This window comes from Brienomyrus brachyistius, chromosome 17 (assembly GCF_023856365.1).
Source record: "Brienomyrus brachyistius isolate T26 chromosome 17, BBRACH_0.4, whole genome shotgun sequence".
Lineage (NCBI taxonomy): Eukaryota > Metazoa > Chordata > Actinopteri > Osteoglossiformes > Mormyridae > Brienomyrus > Brienomyrus brachyistius.
The window spans coordinates 8,918,346-8,940,918 of NC_064549.1; the positions used below are offsets into that span (position 1 = coordinate 8,918,346).

At 43.7% G+C, this 22,573-nt stretch overlaps 1 protein-coding gene across 2 annotated transcripts; it reads left to right on the forward strand.

The window, feature by feature from the left end:
* The first annotated feature begins 76 nt into the window (after positions 1 to 76).
* On the forward strand, positions 77 to 12,584 carry LOC125711759 (TRPM8 channel-associated factor homolog). 2 transcript variants are annotated; one of them, XM_048981001.1, is made up of 8 exons: positions 77 to 214; positions 6,169 to 6,837; positions 6,931 to 7,922; positions 8,056 to 8,150; positions 8,854 to 9,067; positions 10,449 to 10,688; positions 11,092 to 11,429; positions 12,161 to 12,584. In XM_048981001.1, exons 2-8 carry the CDS (start codon positions 6,236 to 6,238, stop codon positions 12,401 to 12,403), a joined length of 2,724 nt encoding a protein of 907 aa, XP_048836958.1. In that variant the 5' UTR covers positions 77 to 214; positions 6,169 to 6,235; the 3' UTR covers positions 12,404 to 12,584. The 2 variants fall into 2 exon arrangements, with proteins under 2 accessions (XP_048836958.1, XP_048836957.1); XM_048981000.1 differs by lacking the exon at positions 77 to 214 and adding an exon at positions 2,466 to 2,733.
* Positions 12,585 to 22,573: the final 9,989 nt, after the last annotated feature.

The window sequence follows — 22,573 nt, forward strand, 5'->3', positions numbered from 1 at the left end:
GCTGTAGTGACTGATCTGGTGTCATGCTGCTGACTTCACTCCTAGCCGTCATCGTTATGTGTGAAACAGTACAGCTGATCTCGGATCAGTTTTGAAATGTATAATGACTCTACTATATCCACGAACTACGGCATTGACTTCCCTTACGGCTTTCTCAGTCAGGAATACAAGGTAATCATCTGACAACAGATCACACAAGGAGACGCAGTTGAATGTAAGTAGTCTGGGGCTTGATAGCTCGAAACACTTAAGGCGAAAGTTTTTTTTCCATGTAACTAGCTATTAGCTAAGCCGCTGCCAAATGTGAAAGTTACGGTAACTTAGCTTTCGAACATGATTCTATGCACGATAGCTTCAAAGTTATTCCTACCCTTAAAAAAGAAAAACAATCTAAGAAAAAAAGAAATTAAAGCTGGTTTTTATTGACTTTATTATAATTTCTTTTTTCTCTTTGCAAGTTAAAAAGGTGTGTTTAGCGTTCGTACAGTTGGTGGTTATCCGCTTCACTTGGATGTAGAATGAGGAAACGTGTCATCCATCACTCCGAAAAACCAATGGGACGTTACTTATATCAATAAATATTATTGCGGGTACAAAAATATGACTTGCATAAATTCTCGGATCGGCTTCAAGGTGTTGGTGTTTCAGGATCAGTCTTGACCTTAGTGTACACGCATAGCACGATCATATAAACAAACCTATGGTTTCTAAATCCTATTTATATTTGGACATGCCGTCCTTTGGAATGATGAGATCTGAGAATGAACGTAGGATTTTGTAGCTATGCTGTACGTTTCGTTAGGTTCATTTTGTAAATCGGGCCTCACAAAGGGCTGGCAGGGCCCCTGACAAATTCTACCAATGTTCCCACCCTTCTCTGAACTAAAGATGCCATGCTCACACAATGAGTACCAACAGGCACGCAAGCTGAGCAGAAGATAAAGGCGAAGCATTTTCAATAGTCATGCAGTTCGCTTACACCCCTTTTTACGAGCTTAAGGCCTGATAAACAAGAAACAACATTGTTTCGGAAGCCAAAAGGACGCCTGTGAAAACAAATCACCTACAACCAAACTTCTTGGGCCCCTGGAAGTTTTCCTGATTCTCATTCTTCATTTTACTCCACGTCTGACGATCGTACATGCCAGCCAGCTAACATTTTACATCCGTAACTGGCACGGAATCTCAGAATCCTGAGGCCATTGTAAATTAGGTATAATTTAAATAGCATAGGCCTAATAAAAAATGGAAGCATTTTTTGATAGAATTGGACTACACATCTATGCACCCAAATGCTATGCTGTAGAAAGTTTAATTGCAGGTGATTTGCTGTCAAAGCCGTTCTGTTTGGCTTCGGAAACAATGTCACACCTTGTTCATTAGGCTTTCGGCTTGTAAAAAAGGGCGTAGAGAAGCTGCATGATTGCCGAAGATGCTTTCCCTTTGTCTTTTGCTCAGTTTGCGTGTTGGTATTTATTGTTGTTGTAACCAGTCAGTCCCTGCCTGTACTCTGCGTTGTGTTTTAGGGTGTTATGAGGTGTGTGTGGGGTTGTTCACAAATTTTTATTGAACCTGTTGGGACCAATAAGGAAAGGGGTAAACTTCGTCTGCTCTGGCCCTCTCGCTCTCTCTGCACAAAGTAAAACAATGTATATACTTATGTATAGACATGTTTTCTATCCCCTGCTTATGATAAATAATAAATTAAATACTTGAACAACTGATTTATTAACTCGGGGGGACCCTGCCACTAGATCCTCACCTCCTCCCGCGTGTGCAATACACCAAATGGAAGAGGAAATGAGGTCGGGACCCTTATAAAGGGGAAAAGACAGAGGGAGGGGCGATGCAGGACAAGAGCATCATGGGAAAGTTTAAGGGAAATTGTACCCATCAAGGTAAACAGAAAAAGGAAAACAGAATCTTATATAATTATAAATTAAAAGTAAAATAACAACCTGTTACATTGTATAATAGCTGCCTAGTAATCTATGCAGAACAAGGCAGTATGTGGAGAAAACCTTCCAGTTTTATGACAAACAATATATAATTCACATGACCATTTAATATACCAATTTGAATGGCTGAGGAGGAAACTGCATAACTCCCCGAAAAACAAAATTATTTGTTTGTTTGGGGCTTAATGTGAACACAGACAAAGCAGTTTGTAGATAAACAAGAGTAATATCCATGAAAATGACATCACTGTTCTCAGAGTGTTTGATTTATTTTTGGCTCTGCGTGTCCTACTCAGTCCTCTTCAGAACAAAGAAAGCTAATTTCAAGCTAATTCTCATTTAAAAACTCGTTTAAAATCCACACCCTCATCAACCTTTCAAAGTTATGGTGCCAGAAAAGTATTGCAGTTATTATGTCCATAGATATAAAACGTTTAATTATTTCATAGACTCTGTAAAATCAGTTCATATGAATGTTTGGATTAGATTAAATATAAAATGCCGAATAAGAAATGAAAAATCAAACTGAAAGAGTGTATAGCTGTGTGTATAGTGTGTACAGGGTCTGATTGAGGTAACTTAAGATTTAGTAAAATGTTTGTATGTATGAAACAGTGTTTGTGAGCCAAGTTATGTACAGATAATTTCCTAACAGGAAAAACAGGTTTGTGATGGGCAGTGTCATGAAAGGTCCTTAAAAGGTGTGTGTGTATATATGTATTTTCACTCAAGTTGTACTCAACTGTTCCACAGTTGTGGAAATATACAATTTGGGGTAAGGTTTTCTGTATGCATACTTAGCTTGTTTTATTAACCTGTGTGTCATATGGAAATGATGTTGTTTTATATCTTTGCAATTTGTTGATTTATTTTTTTTTTTTATTCAGTATCGCATTCATTTTGATCAAAAATGCAATATTAACTTGAGTAAGAATCAGCATCATTTTTCTATTTACAAATCAGTTAAAAAGTATAGTTTGAGTTTTGGTGAAAAAATGTGTTAAAATGCTGATTATATGTAGATCTGGGTAAAAAGTCTGAATGGTTCAAAGCAATTGCTTGACAAAAAGCAATTGTGTGTCTTTGATAGGCAGAGATGTGCACAAATGCATCAAACAGTATTTTGTTACAAATTGCAAATGCTTTCTCATCAAACATAACAAAATAAAAAATGCTGATGTGAGCAAATGTTTTTAATAAAAATATACAAGTAATTTGTTATTTGAAAATACAGAAATACACGACGAATACATGTACCATTGCAGCATTAATAATGTGTAGTAGCTACAAAATATACCGTTTGTCCTAACTTGAAATAGAATAATAATTATGTGAATTTATATGTATCGCATTAATCGTGAAATTAAAATTGACTTTTGCAACATTAGTAACGTACTGTGAGCTCGACAGGCTGCATCTGTTACAGCAGCTTGGGGAAATCCAGGAGATGAAGCTACGATACAAATGTTTATGATCTCGTATGCCGGTTTTGGTCTCGGTTTCAGAACCGCAACACCCTTAATTTATACCCAGTGTTTCCCCCAAAATTAATGTCGGTGGCTGGTGAGGTGCTGGTGTGAGCACGTGTCCACGTGGCGCTCCGACACTGAAATTGGTTATCATAATATGTGAATTTCCTGCTTTTTTTTTACAGAAAGGTGCTGAACAGGCACAAACTCCAAGAATAAACTTTTTTAGATGTATGCTCACAAAAGCAGAACCAGCGGCTGTGATGCATATAATACTCATTGTGTAGTTCACCAGTCGGTTCTCCCTTTTACAGGCTCGGTGGCGATAAAACAGCTACGTTTAGCTGATAGAAATGAAAATTATCCTTAGGAACAGAAGTAGCTAGCCTGATTTATCGCTAATGAAGGCGTCCATACCAACCCCAAGATGCCACCGCCTGAGCATGCCTGTTGAAATGAACTAGAACGCCACAAGTACGCAAGCAAGTTAATCCACAAGTTCTAGAGCACAGCACTGCTGTTTGCATATTGCCCTATTTTTCTGTCCTATAATGATGTTCACAGAGCAATATCTGATAGTAATTTCACTACATACTTTACCTTAAGGTAATTTGCACTGAGCATCAAAGAATCTTTCCTTGGATTACTGGTCATGGGAAAATGAAGTTTACAACGAGCAAACTGGGCCCAACTGGATTGTGTCACATGATTTATTTATTTGCATCTAACCAAAAGACAGTGTTAGACTATATTTAAAAGTCCGTAAGCATGGTGATGAAGGTTCTTAAAATGTGAGAAAATAAATTAAATCAAATTACATATTCTATTAAGTATTTGAAATATATGATATACAATATCTCAAAATATTTTGAGAACATTTTAAACTGGATTTGAGGAAGCACTTCTTTACACAGCGTGTAGTTAGAGTATGGAATAGTCTCCCTGTTAGTGTAGTGCAAGCTAAAACCCTGGCTTCCTTTAAATCAGAGCTAGATAAGATTTTAACAACTCTGAGCTATTAGGTAAGTTCTCCCCAAACGAGCTTGTTGGGCCAAAGGGCCTCCCCTCGTTAGTAAATTTATGTTCTTAAGCTCTTATTTTGTTACAAATTACATGTTTTTTTTCATCCAGCAAAATAGAAATAACAAAATTCGTAAAAGTAATTAAATATGTATTTAAAATACAGGCAGTCTCCAGGTTAAGAATGTCCGACTTATGGACAACTAATACTTATGAACAGACTGCCATAAAGCCTATTATATTAAAAATTCAGATTTAATACAATGGGTCGTAATAATGAACGCACGCCCTATGTTGTGACGCTTTAGCCATTTGTTGGCTCGAGGTGCAATATAGCACCATATACAGTTACTTTTATTATTACAATATAATAATAATTATTATTATGTACTTTATTATTATTTTTCTGACTTAGCTATAAAATTGGACTTAAATACAAACTTCAGTAACAGATCTCATTTGTAACCTGACTGCCTGTACGTTTTATTGAAATCCTCCACAACTCTAGGTATAGGTTACTGTCTTGTGGATTTTTTAAATATTATTTTTGTTTGTTTTTAAGGAGGTGAATCACTTGTACCAGCTCCCTTACCAAGTGAAGACAGGTCATATCATAATGCCACTGAGCACAAACATTTCCCCTCACTGCCACACCCGTAAACCACTCCTTGTTTGGAAAGGGTGTACAATCAAACAGGATATAGAAGAAAAACAGGATATATGCTCAGTAATTCCCAATTAGAATACAGGGTGGGATGCTGCTTTTTGCAGCTCAGTGCTTCATATTCATATAAGGTGACTGCCCTTAGCTTTCTTAGTGCATTGGTACAGACAACATTTTAAACAGGAATGCTTAAAAAATACAAGCTGGTATAGAATTCTATGCTGGAAGTTATGAATAACACCATTTGTACATAGTAGAAATAGCTTTAAGTGATCGATTTCGGAGTTTAATTTGTTATATACTACACTAATTCCTTGTGGGGTGAAAGTAAACCATGTGAAAGATTTTGCTTTTGCAAGGTAGGCGAGGACGCTCTTGTATGTACATAATTGCAACTACCAGAACACACCCAGTAGCTTGAGGAACCGGTTCTTAGCTCTTCAAATGCCTGTAGTTTAAATGCAGGAAGCTCAATGTTTTTTCAGGCTCTGCAGGGCTCCACCCTTTGCTGCACACCTCCTGTGTGACTCAGCCTCACTCTTCTCCATGATGAGTTCTGTCTGCTGCTCCCCTGTCTTATAGTGCTTTACTCAGCGGTCACTATTTCCAAGGGATCCCCGTTCTGTTTGCTCGGAAGGTGACTGGTGGCTTAAACATTGCACCACACCTGATCTGCACACATTTGGCCTGTTTTTCCATGCACTCAAGTGCATTACACTTCAAGCGAGCTAGAGCTACATAGAGTCAAAATGGATTTTCTTTCTTTTACAAGGGCCTCACTCAGGAGCCCAACGGTGACATCACTCTGCCAACCCTGTCATTCGGGTCTGTGAATTTCCAGTTGCAGGCACACAGCACTAACCTGCTGAGCGGCACACTGCCCCCTTTTGGTATACTTTGTTAGCACACGGATGTGAAGACTTCAAATGACAAAATAATGGTGTATTCTGTGGACGCAAATTGCACCGCTTAATCTTGCAGCTCATCTTGTATTACTGCTTACCGCGTCACACTTGGTATTTGTACATTTAAATGACGCAGCGGTTTCATTCCACAGGATTCTCCTATAACAAGACGCATTTAGCGTTAGCGATAGCATTGTCCACCCGCCAGTTCGGAGAAGCATGGCCCGTGTGAAAGCTTACAACGCACTGATGGGAGGCATAAAGGAGCTGGACTTCCAAGGAAAGGCGGTGCCCAGTGATCTGGTGCTAATTGGCGATGAAGCTTTTCCTCTGGCCATGAACCACATGGGCCAGGTCCTAATGGCTGCTTCCAGTTACGGAATGGGGCGCCTTGTGGTGCTGGGCCATGAGGAATACCTCACTTCCTTCCCCTCTGTGGTGAAGAATATCCTGGCATGGCTGAAAACTCCCAGTAACCCCACTGTGGGCATCCACCCGGCTTGTACCTCATTTGCCCAAAGTCTTAGTTGCCCCAATGAGGTGGGCAATTTCCAGAAGAAGATGGGGATCTATGTCACAGATGCCTACAGTGTGGCTGGCTCAGAGAAGGAGCTGGTGAGTTATATGAAGGGCGGAGGAAGCCTGCTTGTGGCTGGGCAGGCCTGGAACTGGGCCAAGATGAACCCAGGCAAGAGTGCCCTTAGAGATTTCCCTGGAAACAAGGTGTGCAGCGTGGCAGGGATCTACTTCTCGGAGCATCAGGGCAAGCTGGGCATGTTCCCAGTGCCTAAGGAGATTCCCACCAGCTGGCTGGGAATGTCGTAAGTGCTGGGGCCACGGGTTTTCAACAGGGGGATGGATCTTTGTGGTGATATGAAGCACAGGCGTAACCTTTCTACCTGATTCCTTCCTAGGATAGGTAAGGATTTCAAGGATGACTACAAGTTCCTGCTGGATGGGGTCTCTGAGTTCGATATAAGCGGTGGAGCACTGCCTTCTGAGATCCTGGTGCATGGTCCGTTGGCCTTCCCCATCGCCACCACTGGTGATGGCAGGGCCTTTTTTGCTGGAGCTCATTATGGACAGGGCCGTGTAATCGTGGGCACCCACGAGGGCTACCTGGGCCGTGCTGAGCTGTCCCGCTTCCTGTGCAACGCGGTGCGCTGGCTGGACGAGGGCCGCAACGGGTGCGTGGGTGTCCATCCCAACCTGGCTGCTGCCCAGTCCCTGCTGACCCAGTCTGGCCTGCGCTGCGAGCGCACCAACTTCAGGGAGGACCTCAGCGTGTACGTCTGCAACTCCTATAGCGACGAACACTGCTCGAGGATTCAGGGGTTTGTGGCTGAAGGAAAAGGTCTCCTTATTGCTGGCCATGCATGGAATTGGGCTCAGAACCACGGCAACCACAGAGTGTTGACTGCTTATCCGGGCAACCGCATCCTAAATAAAATGGGTATCAGCATCATGGGAAGCACAGTGAACGCGGGCCGTTACAAGGCCCCAAAGCCTGAGACGGCCTGCTCGGAAGTCTACCACTTCCGGCCCATGCTGCGGCGGTTAGCAGGCAATGTGATATGCGGGGAGCCTCTGAAGCAGAATGAAGCCGATTCGCTGAAACATCTGGGTCAAGACTGCAGCGCCTACCTGCACATGCAGGCTCACAACTGCCACTCCTACTCCTCCATCGTATCCGTGCTCACCAACGTGGTGAAGCAAGGCGGAGTGCCCCACGTTAGCAAGAACCACCCCGTCAAGGATCCCAAAGACCATTTGCTCCTCAGTGTCTGCAGCCAGCTGTATGAGGCGTTGCCCAATCCAGATGAAATTGTGCCCTATATTGTCAGACAAAAGAACCAGCTGCCTGTTGTTTCCAACGCCAAAGCATTTATCGATGGAAACACCGCAGGTGATTTTTCACCCAATCCTTAAGATTCATTAACTAAACATGTAAATGTATGAAATATTATAAATGCGTAGTAAAGTCAGATCCACTGTAGTTTATTACATTAAATCAGAATATGTATCGCATTCATCTTCAGGCCGTGAAGATTGGAAAAGCACCGGCCTGTACCTCTCACCTGGAATGAGAACGCATGTCGCAGTTCCTTCGATGATTGTTGGGAAAGGTTGGCAGGTAAATGCTTCTCGCCTTGCCCGAGAACACGAGCAGAGGTGGAGATTTCAGGTTCGAAGAGCACAAATCCAGACCAAGATTTTATTTCAGCCAACCCGTTGAGTATGCTGTGACTGTGACTCTTTTTATACCCAACTGGTTGGATGAAACGAACTCTTGATCTGGATTTGAACTCTCTGGACCTGAATTCTCCACTTCTGAACACCAAGTATAGGTCTCTGCTGGCTCGATTAGTGGGCGTGTCGAAAGGTTAGTGGGCGTGTCAAAAGGGGGGCATGTTAATAGGATGAGAGTGTGGTGAAGCGGTTGGAAACCCCGCCCATGATTTCCTTTTTACTTTCTGGAAGTACGGTGATAAGTTTGAACAAGCATAGTAAACATCTAACGCTACATGAAGAAATATGAAACAGACGTTTTATTATAGATATCTATAGTCATTGTCTGACCTATATGTCTGGTAAATGTCTGGTCTCACAGCATTTTCTGCCAGTAGAAATAACCTTTTGGCTTTCCTGCTCTATTACACACGTCACCTTTTGACACACCCACCTTCTGACACGCCCACTACTTCTCCCTGCAGAGACTCACATCTCCGAGAACATGCACTCCGAATAACTGCCGCAGAACAGTTGTTGGCTTGGTTTCGTACCGCGGTCATTGATCTGTCCCGGGCTAACCTTGGTGTGACTCGACTCCTCCCTAGTTGCAGATCGGCTGCCAGACGGATAATCTTGGCAATGCGGGGGAACTGAAGAGGGCACCTGTGGTGCACAAGCGCTTCCCCGTCAACTCAGAGATGATCCTGGTGTCAAACCTCTGGGGCGGGCTGCTTTACTTGGTGGCTCCGCCGAACAGCACAGTGGGAGATTTTGAAATCCAAGCGCAATGGGCCATCCTTGCCCCCTACTACAAATCGGGTAAGAATGCCTCCCCCCCCCCCCCCCCCCACGATGGGAACACCCTGGAAGATCAATGCCACATCATCTGTACCTCGTAGCATAATAGTACAGTGAGATACTGGAAACAACTTCATAAATATTTTGGAATCGCATGATTACAGGTCATGGGGGTTGCATGTTCTTCATGTGTTCATGCTGACTTTTAATGAGGATTGCCCTCCCAGTTTTAAAAATGCACTTTTTGGTTAATTGGTGCCGCAAAATGTCCCAAAGCATGGGTTGTGTGTATGAGTGTCTCGTCTGCAGTAGACTGGCATCTCATTCAAGGTGGTCCTCTTGGGGGTCTGGTAAGGGCCTCATGTTCTGTGCAGCCTGAGAAATGGGCCTCCATTGGCTTAACAGCTATGAAAGATGCAGGGATGGTGGATGATTGTAGGTTATACAACTGGAAGATGTTGGTTATCATTGACTCCATCCGTTGATCGTAAAGTATTTTTGTAGTTCGGCTAGAGTTAACTGACACAGCAATCCTGTCACTAGGTGTTGTCTATTCTGAGCATTAAATTCTACATATTTTGTGTCATTAAAACAGCTTCTGTAACACATTTCTCAGTTTTAGATTCTCCGTTTTAAGATGACGTAGTAAGTGCAGTATTTTCCCAAGGAAGGGTGCTATGGTGGCAAGGTGCTGCAAACACAAAACCTTTTGCCACCACATTCGAGCTGTGATGTAAGATAGCTTCATTTTTCTAGACATTAAAATACATGCCACTGAACCAACTTCAGCTTTGTAAATGAAATTTAAGTGTACGTAATTTTCTCCAGGAATTTTCCATCACTGTTTGTAATTTATAAACAGGAATATTATGTCTCTCTCTTTTCGTAATGATTACCAGTTTGTAAGTAACAATGCGTTTTCCCATCCATCCATCTATTTTCTGTATCCGCTTGTTCAATTTGGGATCGAGGGCATATGGAGGTTATCCCTGAAGCTACCGCTGCAAGGCAGGGAACAACCCAGGATGGGGGCGCTGACCCATTGCTGGACACACACTCACACACCATTCACACCTATGGGCAATTTGATAACTCCAATTAACTTCAGCATGTTTTTGGACTTTGAGGGGTAACCAGAGTAGCCAGAGGAAACCTTATTATAACAGGGGGAGAACATGCAAACTCCACACGCATGGAACCCTGGTCCAGGGGTTTGAGGCAACAGTGCTAACCACTGCACCACCCTCTACAATATGTTTTGCATGTTTTAATATATTTTGTTATATATTTATGTCCAGCTGTTTTTCCTGGACTGGATCACAGGGAGCCCTGGGTCTGTCTCAAGCAGCATAGAGCACATAGGGCATCAGATCCAACCCTGAATCCCTGTCGTTCCCACTAGGAAAGACCACGGTGGCAGAGTGGGTGGGTGGTCTGCGAGCTGCACCCGCTCCCTGGGCAGAGCTGGAGTTTGACAACATCATCCTGACGATGAAATCCAAGGTGGTGCGGGATTTGGACAGGCCGGATGAGGTGGCCACCCTCTGGAACAGCATCATGAAAGGCGTGGCCGACCTGGCCTCCATCCCTACCAAATTACCCCGCAAGGAGCGCTTTGTGGCGGACGTGCAGATATCTTGTGGCAAGTCTGTCCTACGTCACCATTGTGTTAGCGATTGCCGATCTCCACACTGTCCAGAGTACGAATTTGTACTTTTTTTTGTGACTGGGGCTGTACCCTCAATAGTTTGCCATTACTAATCTAGCTTTAGGTAGATGTAGAGGAACATCTTCAAGGTACAAGCAACATTAACGTACCCCCGATGGTACAAATGATGTTCGGTATCTTAAAAGGTACAAGGACCTACAGCTAAGGGTACAATTGGCAGACCCTTGAGGGTGCAGCCTCAGTGACAAGCAAAGGTACACATTGGTACTCTTGTTTTCTGACAGTGAATCTGTGGTGCAAACAGATGCTGGATCCTCATCTTAGCTAATGAACTAGCTACTAAGGTGGGTAACTCCCATTACTTTCCATTCCCCAGGGTTCATGCATGCAGGCTACCCTGTTATGTTACATGACCACTCTGTGAAAAACCTCCTGGAGCCAAAGGTGGCCCGTGACAGAGGCATTTGGGGTGCAATCCACGAGCTGGGCCACAACCAACAGCGGAATGCTTGGGAATTTCCCCCTAATACCACCGAGTGCACCTGCAACCTGTGGTCCATATATGTCCATGAGGAGGTTCTGGGTGTTCCCCGGGCCAAGGCCCACGAGGCTGTCAATCCCAAGAATAGGAAGCAGAGGCTTGAGCTGTTTGTGAGGGAAGGGAAACAATTTTGCAAGTGGGACATGTGGACGGCACTGGAGACCTACATACAGGTAAGAGACTCGATGTGCCGGAGAAATGGATCTGTACCAGACAGGGGTGGATTATCTTCTCTGCGGGCCCTAGGCTGATGTGGCCAGGATACCCCGAAATGGGTTGCTTGAGCTACAGCCTGAGACCCTAGTTTGTAGCCCAGAAAAACCTATGTATTAGCAGGCCTTTGGTATCGATTGTAGACTCTGGGGTGAGTTGTAGGTATGTAGAGCTGTAGACCTAAAAGCAGTGTTGGCAGGGAAACCATGCTCAGGGGAGTTTTACTTACCCAAAATGTTCTGAGGGCAGAAGGAAAAATGATTGGTTCAGAGAAACAACCAATCAGATTGTAGAGGAGGTGTGTCCAAACAGAGGAAACAGGACCATATCATCGGTTGATCTGCTTACTCTAGTTGCTTGGACCCACCTCCTCTCTGAACCAATCATTTTTCATTCTACATTTATGTGTAAGTGAAACTCCCATGAAACGTGTGCTCTACTAGTGAGGAAGATGTATGTGTTTTACTCAAAGGGATTCTGTAGGTTGATAAGAGCTAGACATTTTGCAGTTTATGATGGATTGGAACAGGACACTGAAGAATTCAATTCTGGTCAGGAATACCCTTTTCAGACACTGCTCAGAAAGTCTAGTCTATGTCTAGAATTCTTTTTATAATCTCCTAGCCTGAAGAAATTATCTCTCGTCTTGTGCCGTGTGATTTTACCAACTTTCTCGTCTGCTGTCACTCAGCTCCAGGAGAAGTTTGGCTGGGATGCCTTCAAGAAAGTCTTCTCTGCCTATCACAACATGAAAAATGTGCCTAATGACAGAGATGGAAAAATGAACCTGTACGCCGAGACCTTTTCCAAAACCGTCAACCAAAACTTGGCACCCTTCTTCAAAGCCTGGGGTTGGCCCATTAGCGCCAATCTTGAGAAAAATCTGGCTGCCCTCCCAGTCTGGGGTGATCACCCAATGGTCAATTATGCTTGAATGGAGAGCTGAGCAAGTAATGCATTTGCATAGTCAGAAAAAAAGCAAGGTATATCATTCATGTTTTATCAATATGTTAATAGGTGGAGAGAGAAATATATTCACTCATGTACTTGGGAAGAGAAATAAGACCCAGTAAAATAAACAATAAATAATAAAGGCGTCTAATTTAGTAAGGAAACCTAGTAGTTATTTTTCGTAAAAATATAATTGTGCTACCTAATTGTTGTCTTTGTTTTGGACCGATGGGTTTTCTAAGATACGGTGGTGGTGCGCAATCAAATCAAATGAAATGTAAACTCACTTCAGGCGTGTGGAATATCACACACACTGCGTAGGCTCTGCTGTGTCTGCCTCTGTGTTCTCACCAAGCTTGCTGTTGCTGTGACACGTTATTGAAACGGGCATATTTTCTCTGCCCCGTTCCCAAAACAGTGAAACCCCACCACAAGGTCGCAGAGTATTTAACGTGTGTAGGTATTTACACCGGCAAGCATACTGTGTGATTTGTTCAGTTGTACGACATATAGTGCTGCTTGAAAGTGCATGAACGTTGCACGTCTTCGACAAATGATCTCATTGGATAATCAGAATGGTAATATTTGCTTGAGTAACAGAGTAACGGTCATATATGATGCATCCATTCATCCATCATACACTTTCCCAGTAGAGGGTCGCAACGGAACCTGGAGCGCATCCCAGTGCACTGTGTAGGCGATGCCAGTTCATCACGGGGCACATGGAGACACCCTGTGGGCAATTTATAAATGCCAATTCTCCTGCGTGTTTTTTGGAGTGCGGGACGAAACTGGATTTTCGAAGGAAAATATAGCAGAAGGAGGATTTGTAAACTTCAGAGAAAGAGAGAATGAAAAGGATTTGGGCCCCCAACACTAACTTATGAGGCAACAATGCTAACTAATGCGGCACAGAGCATCCAATACATCCATCCATCCATCCATCTGCTCACTATTTGTCCTGGTCAGGGTTGGGGGGGTGGAGCTTGTCCCAAACAGCACAGGGATGTCGGTCCATCTCAGGGCAATAACATGGTCTATGGTATTTATTAAAGAAAACATATGTAGCAGAGGCAGATATCAATGTGTTCAAAAGTAATCAAGCAAGGAGGCATCCTTTAACAACCTTAACTGCACAACCTTATCAGTCTCACATCTTTTTTTATTTTTTATTGTGAATATTTGTTCATTTTTACTTGCAGATTTGGTTTACCTGCTCCACATTTTTGTGCTGTCTCGCTCATAACATCTCGGTTTGGCTGATGTCTGGATTTTTTGGTAACAAAAACAATTTCTTCCTTAATCCGGTTCTTTTATAGATTTCCTGAAATGATCATTGTCATGCCGCAGAACCCATTTTTGGCACAACTTAAGATCAGACAGATGGCCCGATTTTCTCCCCAAGAAGAATTTGGTTCCATCAATTTTATGTTGTCCAATTATCCAAAGGCTGAAAAGTAGTTAACAAAAATCTCAATTATAGACTGATCTGTCTAGATATTATTCTTCGAAGATTTACAAGATCATCCCGCATCACCTACTGAAAGACAAACAAAAGTGTTTTTTCAAGGAAAGGCGTCTTCCTGGATGACGTCATACGATTCCCAGTGCTGTTCATGTTTCTGTCATACTGGTGAGGTACAAAAATTTGCTGCAAACAGACCTTACAGGTTTTTGATGATCTTCCTGGGTTTTTTATGGAAATCCTGTTTGATTTTTCTTTGTTGGTCTAGAGGAAGAATGTTCATATATAATGGCAGTATTTTAGTCATGGAGAAATTGGTTGTTTTTGCTTATCTGATCTTGCTCTTCATAAAAGAATTTTGGGGTCAGGGAAAAAGGTCAGCCAGCAACTGGAGTTAAGGACTATGTTCTAGGATTCAAATCCACAACCTTCCAGACATGAGAAAAGATCCTTGAACTTTACTCACTGTCAGTAAGTTCAACCAACCAGTTGAGCATGTAGAATCACAGTCACAGAGCACTCAACTGGTTGAAACAAAATCTTGGTCTGGATGTTTACTTTCTGGACCTGAACTGTCCACCTCTGCTAACTGTCGTCTTGGAAAGGCTCTTTAGATCAGGGCTGCTCATTCCTGCTCCTGGAAATCTACCACCCTGCAGAGCTTAGGTGAAGCCCTAATTTAACACACCTGATGCAGATAATCAGGTCCTTCAGTAGCACATTATTATAGCTGGCTCTCATACTGAGACACTACCAAAGGGCCTGATTATCTGTATATGGTGTGTTAAATTAGGCCCTAGCCTAAGCTCTCCAGGGTGGTAGATCTCTGGGAGTGAGCCCTGCTTTTGATCATGATATGGAGCAGTAAAATAATATTTATGGAGAGAACCAAGTAACATGTTTTTTTTTTTTTTTTACCATCCAGTTTTCATATACAGGGCTGTGGGGGTCCAGGGCCTGTCCTGGAGGCTACAGGCACAAGGCAGGGAATAACCCAGTATGGGGCGCCAACCCATCGCACTGCACACTAACACACCATCCACACCAATGGGCAGTTTGGTAAATCTAAGTCACCTCAGCATGTTTTTGAATTGTAGGGGATTCAGGGCAGAGACTCAAACTTTGGTCCCAGAGGTGTGAGACAACAGTGCTGACCACTGCACCACCACACAATGCTGTTTCTGTAACCATTAAACCAATAAGGCATGATCTAGAGATCCGTTTATCTCAATCCGTCCATCTCCACTCAGCCAGCAGGGGATTAAGGCAACCCAGGCACATTGCACACGAGACGGGGGACACTCTGGACGGGATGCTAGTCCACCTCAGCGCACATGTCCCCCTCTCACATTACTAGATGTTTTTGGACAGTAGGCAGAAACCCACACAAGCGGAGAGAGAGAACATGCAAACTCCACATTTGCAGAAAGGTGCCAAACAACAGAGCTATACACAGAGTCACCATCCCACCCCCTTCGCACTCAGTATAGCTAATGAATATTAATTCAGACATATTTGTAATACACAGCAACGGAGCAAAAGCGTACAGGCATCGGGTTCTTTTTCTGAGGCAATGCAAAGTGGAGGTGGAATTCCATTTACAAGCATTTTAGATTTCCTTATAGCCCAATTTTTTATAAATGCTACATTTTTTTCTTTATCTTGCTACATACATCGAAACATTTTTAAACGAATGGTTGAATGCCATGCAGCCAATTATCGCTCGGTATCGTGGGCATTCTGTACATATACTGCATACCCACATCTGTGCGAGCGAAAGCATGAGTGAGTTTGACAAGATTTGGGTGCCGCCCACCGTATCTCCATCTGCTCACCGCCTTGTGTCTGGAGAAAACAGCCAAAAATGATCAATGTGAGGTTAATGGATATGTAATGAAAGCGAAACAGCATACTTGCCTTTCAAAAGCAAGTCAGAAATGTCCCTGTAATGGTCTATCAGAGTTGCCTCAGCTCCCATTCATTTAGATACTTACAGGAACCAGTATATAGTTCTGTTTGTTAAAAACTCACGTTCTTACAGGCCACATGTTTAGGTTCTCTAGCCCCTCATAAATCACACTTGGCCTTAATACTGAGAAAAAGCTATTGCTGCTTGGTCCTTCAGTCAGGTTCCTGAATTCTCAGGTTCCTGAAAAGTTCTTGGAACTTCAGTCTGCTAGTGTCAGCATTAGAAGTTACTTAGATTATATGGACAAAGACTCACTGCCTCAGGTATATAAAATTACGCACCTAGGCATACAGTCTGGTTAAGCATTTGTGAAAGAATTGGTCATTTTGAAGAGCTCAGTGAATTCAAGCGTGGAACTGTGATAGGATGCCACCTTTGCAATAAGTCAGTTTTGTGATAGGGATTCCACAGTCAACTGTAAGTGGTATCGCAAAGTGGGAGCGTTTAGGAACAACAGAAATTCATTTCATGCAGGGTCGCCACATTGTGCGTAAAAGTCACCAACCCTCTGTTGACTCAATAACTGCAGAGTTCCAAACTTCCTCTGGCATTAACCCCAGCACAAAAACTGCATGCAAGCCTCACATCAGGAAGTGCAATATAAAGCACATTGCTGCTGCACTCTGCAGCAGTGGAATCGTGTTCTGTGGAATGTCAAATCAAGCTTCTCTGTCTGGCAGTCTGATGGACAAGTCTGGGTTTGGCGGATGCCAGGAGAACGTTACCTGACTGCATCGTGCCAGCTATAAAGTTTGGTGGAGGAGGGATAATGGTATGGGGATGTTCTTCAGGGGTTGGGCTAAGCCCCTTAGTTCCAGTGAAGGAAACTCTTAATGCTTCAGCATACCAAGACATTTTGGACAATTCTATGTTCATATATATAACTTTGTGGGAACAGTTTGGGGAAGGAAGGCCCTTTTCTGTCCCGGCATGACTGTGCCCCAGTGCACAAAGCAAGGTCTCTAAAGACATGGTTGGGTGAGTTTGGTGTGGAAGAACTTGATCTCAACCCGATCAAACACCTTTGGGATGAACTACAATGGAGATTGCGAGCCAGGCCTTCATGTCCAACATCACTGCCTGACCTCACAAATGCTCTTCTGGATGAATGGGCTAAAATTCCCACAGACACACTCCAAAATCTTGTGGAAAGCCTCCCCAGAAGAGTGGCAGCTGTTATAGCTGTAAAGGGGGGACAGACTTCGTATCAATGCCTATGGATTTAGAATGGGATGTCATAAAAGTTCCTATAGATGGGCCAGGTGTCCCAATACTTTTGTCCATATAGTGTATTATCCAGCAACAAAGGGTTCTGAGTTGTAAGATTGAGACCATAGATACTAAGTATCTGAGGCAATGGTAACTATCTCTCCAATATAGCTTGTAATAAGCCTTATTAGCTTTGCCCTGCCGTGTATCTCTCACGATTGCGTATTTCATCAGCCTTCTATTGTTCTGCTGTATCTTAGCCTAGTTGGGTTATTATGTGTTGTGCTCTGCTATCTATACATCTGTATCAAACAATGAATCAATAAACTACTCTGAGAATCTTTGTGTACTCTCCTCTGTTGCTCTCTCTTTTAGGCCATCTGGTTCAGTGCGTACAGATCACTGGCAGCTCCTAGACTTTTCATTTATGGCATTAAACAGAGAAAAGATCCACATGTTAGCCTCATCCAGTCTTCAGCGTTAGCTCATATCGTAGTCTGCCTCGCCGGAGCAGAACTGCCAGCTCCTAGTCATTATAATCAATGATCCAGAGCATTGTCTTTTATAAATGTGTTTCTGATCTGTGATTGGTGCATTTATAAACAGCACTGCCACCTTGTTCCCTTTGCTGCCTGGGATCGGCTCCAGGCCCCCCTTTGACCTAGACCAGGCTTAGAGGTTAGAACAGTGTTTGCCAATCCGGTCCTCAGGGATTCACTGACGGTCCACGTTTTTGTTTTCTCCCAGCTCCCAGTAGGAAGCCGAGAGGAAGCGAACGTGTGTACTGTCTGCCAGGAAGCTCAGATGCAGCAAAAACTGTGGCTATGGGTTCTTGAGGACTGGATTGGGAAATGCTGGGTTAGAAGATGGATAGATTTTCTTATCTAAATGTCCCTTTGTGTGCACAAGGGTGTGTCCTGCAAATGACAGGCATTTCGGTGACAGTGCCCTGTGCTTCCTGTGACCGGACTTACCAAGGACCTGTACTGGGTAAATGATTATGGAAGATGGATGGATTACTGGATCAGAGTCTCTATTAGGTCTAGTTTTTCCCAAATGTATCTTTCTGTGTTTTCTGCTAAAATAAAGCTAGATTTTGATTCTGCTGTAAAATACTTTGCAATAACTGTGCTGTATGAAAAGCTTGACAGATTGATTAAGAAACAAACTGCTGATGCACTTTTCCTTTAAAGAACAAGATGAAAAATTGCATTGCCCTGCATCCAGGCCAAGCTGACCATTTTCAGCACAGCCGCATTTCTAACAGTGCATATATTTTCACACTTGATATGGCTTCTTTACCCCAATGAGGGGCAGCATTTCAGTAAACATCTATTAATTTTTTATATTTCTGCGTTAATTTAAATACATTTATTTTATACTTTGCAGGGATTTTTTTATAGCAAATTAGATTAGCATGAAATATATTTGTTTTGCATATTGCAGGATGACACATATCCAAGTTTTTAGATTCCCGTGTTCTTTGTCCTTTCACTTAAGATACGAGGACATCACAAATATTACATTTCTTAAAATGCAGTACTTTTGAAGAAATAACGTAAATAAAATGCACCATGATTACATTTTATGCCGCTATACTCATTGCCTGCCTTGTGTGTGTAGCTTCCAGGATGGAGTCCGACTCTGCATTGGAGAAGCTGGTATAAAAAATGTATGGCTGGATTGACTGCTACACGCGTTTATAATCAGAAGTCCGTTACCTTAGAAAACCCTGATCAAAGACACACATTAGGACAGCATGTACTTCCTAAAATAGCCACTAGATGGAACAGTTGTCTAGACGTTTATGTAGCTGACTTCCGAAGCAGCATGTGACACTCGCCACCTAAATAATGAAATTACCGAAGCAGGGATTTTGTTGAATTTAAACGCATATATACAATATAATACTGCTTTACAGCAAATTATTTCCTGGAGAAAATGTTTTTTGACAGGGATTTGAAAGTTGGTCCACTTTAGGACGATGTGTGCGTGTTATGTCTCAAACCGCTCCACTTAACTACTCAATTAGCACAATCAATTTGGTAATACATTTCTCCTCAAATTGAAAAAAAAGCTACATCTGATCATTGCAATTCTTTGTCCCCCATAGCTAATACATGCAACATTTTACTTCTGAGATCTTGGAGCAATTTGTGGGTATAAATAGTATATATAATTAACCACTAATTGCACAATTAGGCCATGAGAATGGATTGGAATGAAAACCATCTATATACTCCTCTCTGTGGACTGAGTTTGGGACCCGTTGTGAATCGCGGCTGAGTTTCTCTAATACATCGGTGGTTACCATGTGCTAAGAGAGCATTGGTGCAATAGTGATGCAAGCAGAATTTTGATAATATTGTTGGTGGTTTTTTGAAACCACAAAACATTGCTGCGCTACTGTGTATAGCCACAGGTCACCATACCAACCAAAAATCTTCTGGGTGTTTAAAAAACACCCCCCCCCCCCCCCACTCTATTCGCATGTATCTTACAATGGAATATCAAATCAAGCATGTTCTGTGTGCTTCAACAGCACATATACCAAATCATGCATGTGAGCAACTTGCACACTTAGAGGAATCCTTCACACATTTCCTGACAGGGACCAGCTGTAGGGTCCATATACATGGAAAAACAAGCCGGCTGAAAACACAACAGCGATAAAAATTAATACTACAGCGACAGAAGCTCGCGCGGAAAGCTCAGTCCCGTAGTTGGTTTGTCTGAAATCTCTCCACACTTTCGACACAAGTCTTTCACGGTGAATAAATTTTCGCGTTCTCCTCCGAACGGCATTCGTCTTGCAGGCGTGCAAATCCCACCTGAAGTCCGAAGCCACATCCTAACTAACTAGTTGTGGGTTACAAGGTACGGACCAAGTGCAGCCATCACCGGAGCCCATTTCCGAGACTTTGGATGCGGACCGAAACGGGGAACTTTGCGGTCAGGTGTCATTACTATGCAGTTTTATTGGCAGCGAATGTGAAACAGCCGGATGCTGTGACTCATCCTAGTAAATGTGTGATAAATTACTCAATTTCATGAAATGTAAAGGGGCTGCATCTGAAACCGAAGCCACACCCTACGGACTGCAGAGTGATAGGAGTGCGGCAGCCAAACAGGGCCGCGCTTCCGTCACAGATGCGCACTGTCACAGTGTCGCCGCCTGTCGCTAAGGTTACAGATGCTACAGACTCAGTTCGCAGTTACTAGAGCAGCAGTGGAAACAAAGAGCCTGGTGCCTCGGGGCAGATAAAAATTCTGCTTTTTTTTTTTTCTTCAAGGGCAGGTTGCCGATCTGAAAGAGGTCGGCATTGTCACCTAAGCATAATAGACCGTCTCCAGACCAGAGAACAGAGGCTGTTCATTTTCTGAATTTCCTGTCAGCCTCCCAAACAGCATGAATTCACATTTATTCATATATTTCCTAATGTATTTATTTATGATATTCAGTGCCCCCCCCCCCACACACACACACACACCACCTTCCAAAGTCCATTACCGTAATCCATCACGGTGGCATCCCTTGACACACAAACAGCCTCCATTGCCATGGCAACCACCTCCAGCCCAGCTCTGCACAGCTCTTCTCTGATTGGCTCGATGCCGGGCAGTCTGAGCCCGTCTGGGAGAAGTGGTAATTGGCTGGGAGTCTTCATCATCCACCTCCCCATCCACCCTTTTCACACTGGGGGAGAAGGGGCAGTGGGATAAGGATAATTAAGCCAAAAAGGAGGGGCATACATCTATGGTGGGGGTTGTGGTTTGGGGTCTGCACAAGGAGTGTGTGTGTGTGTGTGTGTGTGTGTGTGTGTGTGTGTGTGTGTGTGTGTGTGTGTGTGCAAGCGCACGGGGGCTTGGGGGTTGATGGGGGAAGTGAGGATATTTGGATCCCAGGGGAGTAGATAGTTATATGTGGAGAGGTGGGGCCAACGGCCTTTTCTTCAAATGAATTTCACTGTACTGTACTGTAAAAAGGGCACCTAGAGCAAGGGGATGCTGTGCAGAAGAGACACATCTGTTTGCGAATGCTAGCGTGTGGCAGAAACAACCGGAATTACGACTGAATCCAAGCAGGTGGCTCTGTGAAGTCAGGATAATATTTTAAAGCAGTGTTTCCCAACCCGGTCCTGTGGGACCTGCAGACGATTCACATTTTTGCTCCCTCCCAGCTCCTGGTAGCAAAAACATGGACACTCTGCACGTCCCTGAGTACCAGATTGGGAAACACCATTTTAATACAATACTAAAATATATTTAGTAAAGCATTTATGATGTAGCCTTTCTTTTATTGTTATTTAGGGACATAAAACTCTGTTATATACGATTAGGGGCTGTTTTATAGCGAACCCAGCATATCTGATTCTTACAGGCCAAAATGATACTTTTCTCTTCTTTGGAGGGAGACCAGCAATGCTGCAGCATTTGTTATAGTTTTCTGCTTCACTCGCAGGCCCAGTGCCGGCACCGCCCCCCCCCCTCCCCCCCCCCGCCCGCCCGCTGCCGGCCGTCACCGCCCGCGGAAATGTTGACCTGCTTGACCGTGTGAGGAAGCCCTAACAGCTACAGCACTGCCAAGCCAGCCGCCCAGCCTATACGAGACGGCCATCCGGCTGGGGTCAGCAGATCCAGGCCAGCTGGCCCTTCTAGGCAGATGGTGGACCCCAAGCACTGATCCCGGATCAGCTAACCCAACCCTAAGTGTGTTCGGTGCTCAGGGGCCACTGTCTAGGGCTTGCCAGGGCTGGAGATGCAGTCTGCCAGCCAAAGCCTGTGGTGCCTGGCAGCAAGGCAGAGTCAGGGGTTCTTCCCACCAGCTGCCGTCAGTCCGGTGTCCAAAAACCCCACACGCTTAAATCCATGGGCGGATTCATTTTACGCAGCACAGAAATACGGGGGGGGGGGGGGGGGATGTCTCACACATGCAGGGGAGATGCTAACATTCACACAGATAGTCGCATGCATGCATCAGACGAAAGATGTGCTTCTTTTAATCATCTCCGGTCTCATCGCCGCTCCCCCGACACCAAAGCAGGTGAAATTCTTGAGCTCCCCTCTTGCCAGGTTTCGACGACGGCGCCAAGGGAGGCCGGACACTCGTACAGAACGGAACAAGCCCAACAACCACAGCTCGGCAGACTGCGTACAGGAGTAACTGTGTTTATTTCTGGCTTTGAAATGGGAAGTGCTGCAAAAAAAAAAGGAACAGGAGAAAAATACCGATTTAAAACTTCAGATCAGATCGAAAGACTAAATGGATTTACACAGGATGGTAGTCACGGCGACAGTTATTCATTTGCAGTTGTCATTTCAAAGCATTCCAAGATAGGATAAATTTAAAAAAAGAAAAACAAAAAACAAAAATAGAGTCCAACATAAACAAAGTGAGAGATTTGATCCCTCGAGTAGTATACAAAGAAATTCACTTTTCCGAATTTTTCAACAGTTTTTACGAGAAAGCAAAAATAATCCACGCACGCTCACACACAGGAATTCTTTTC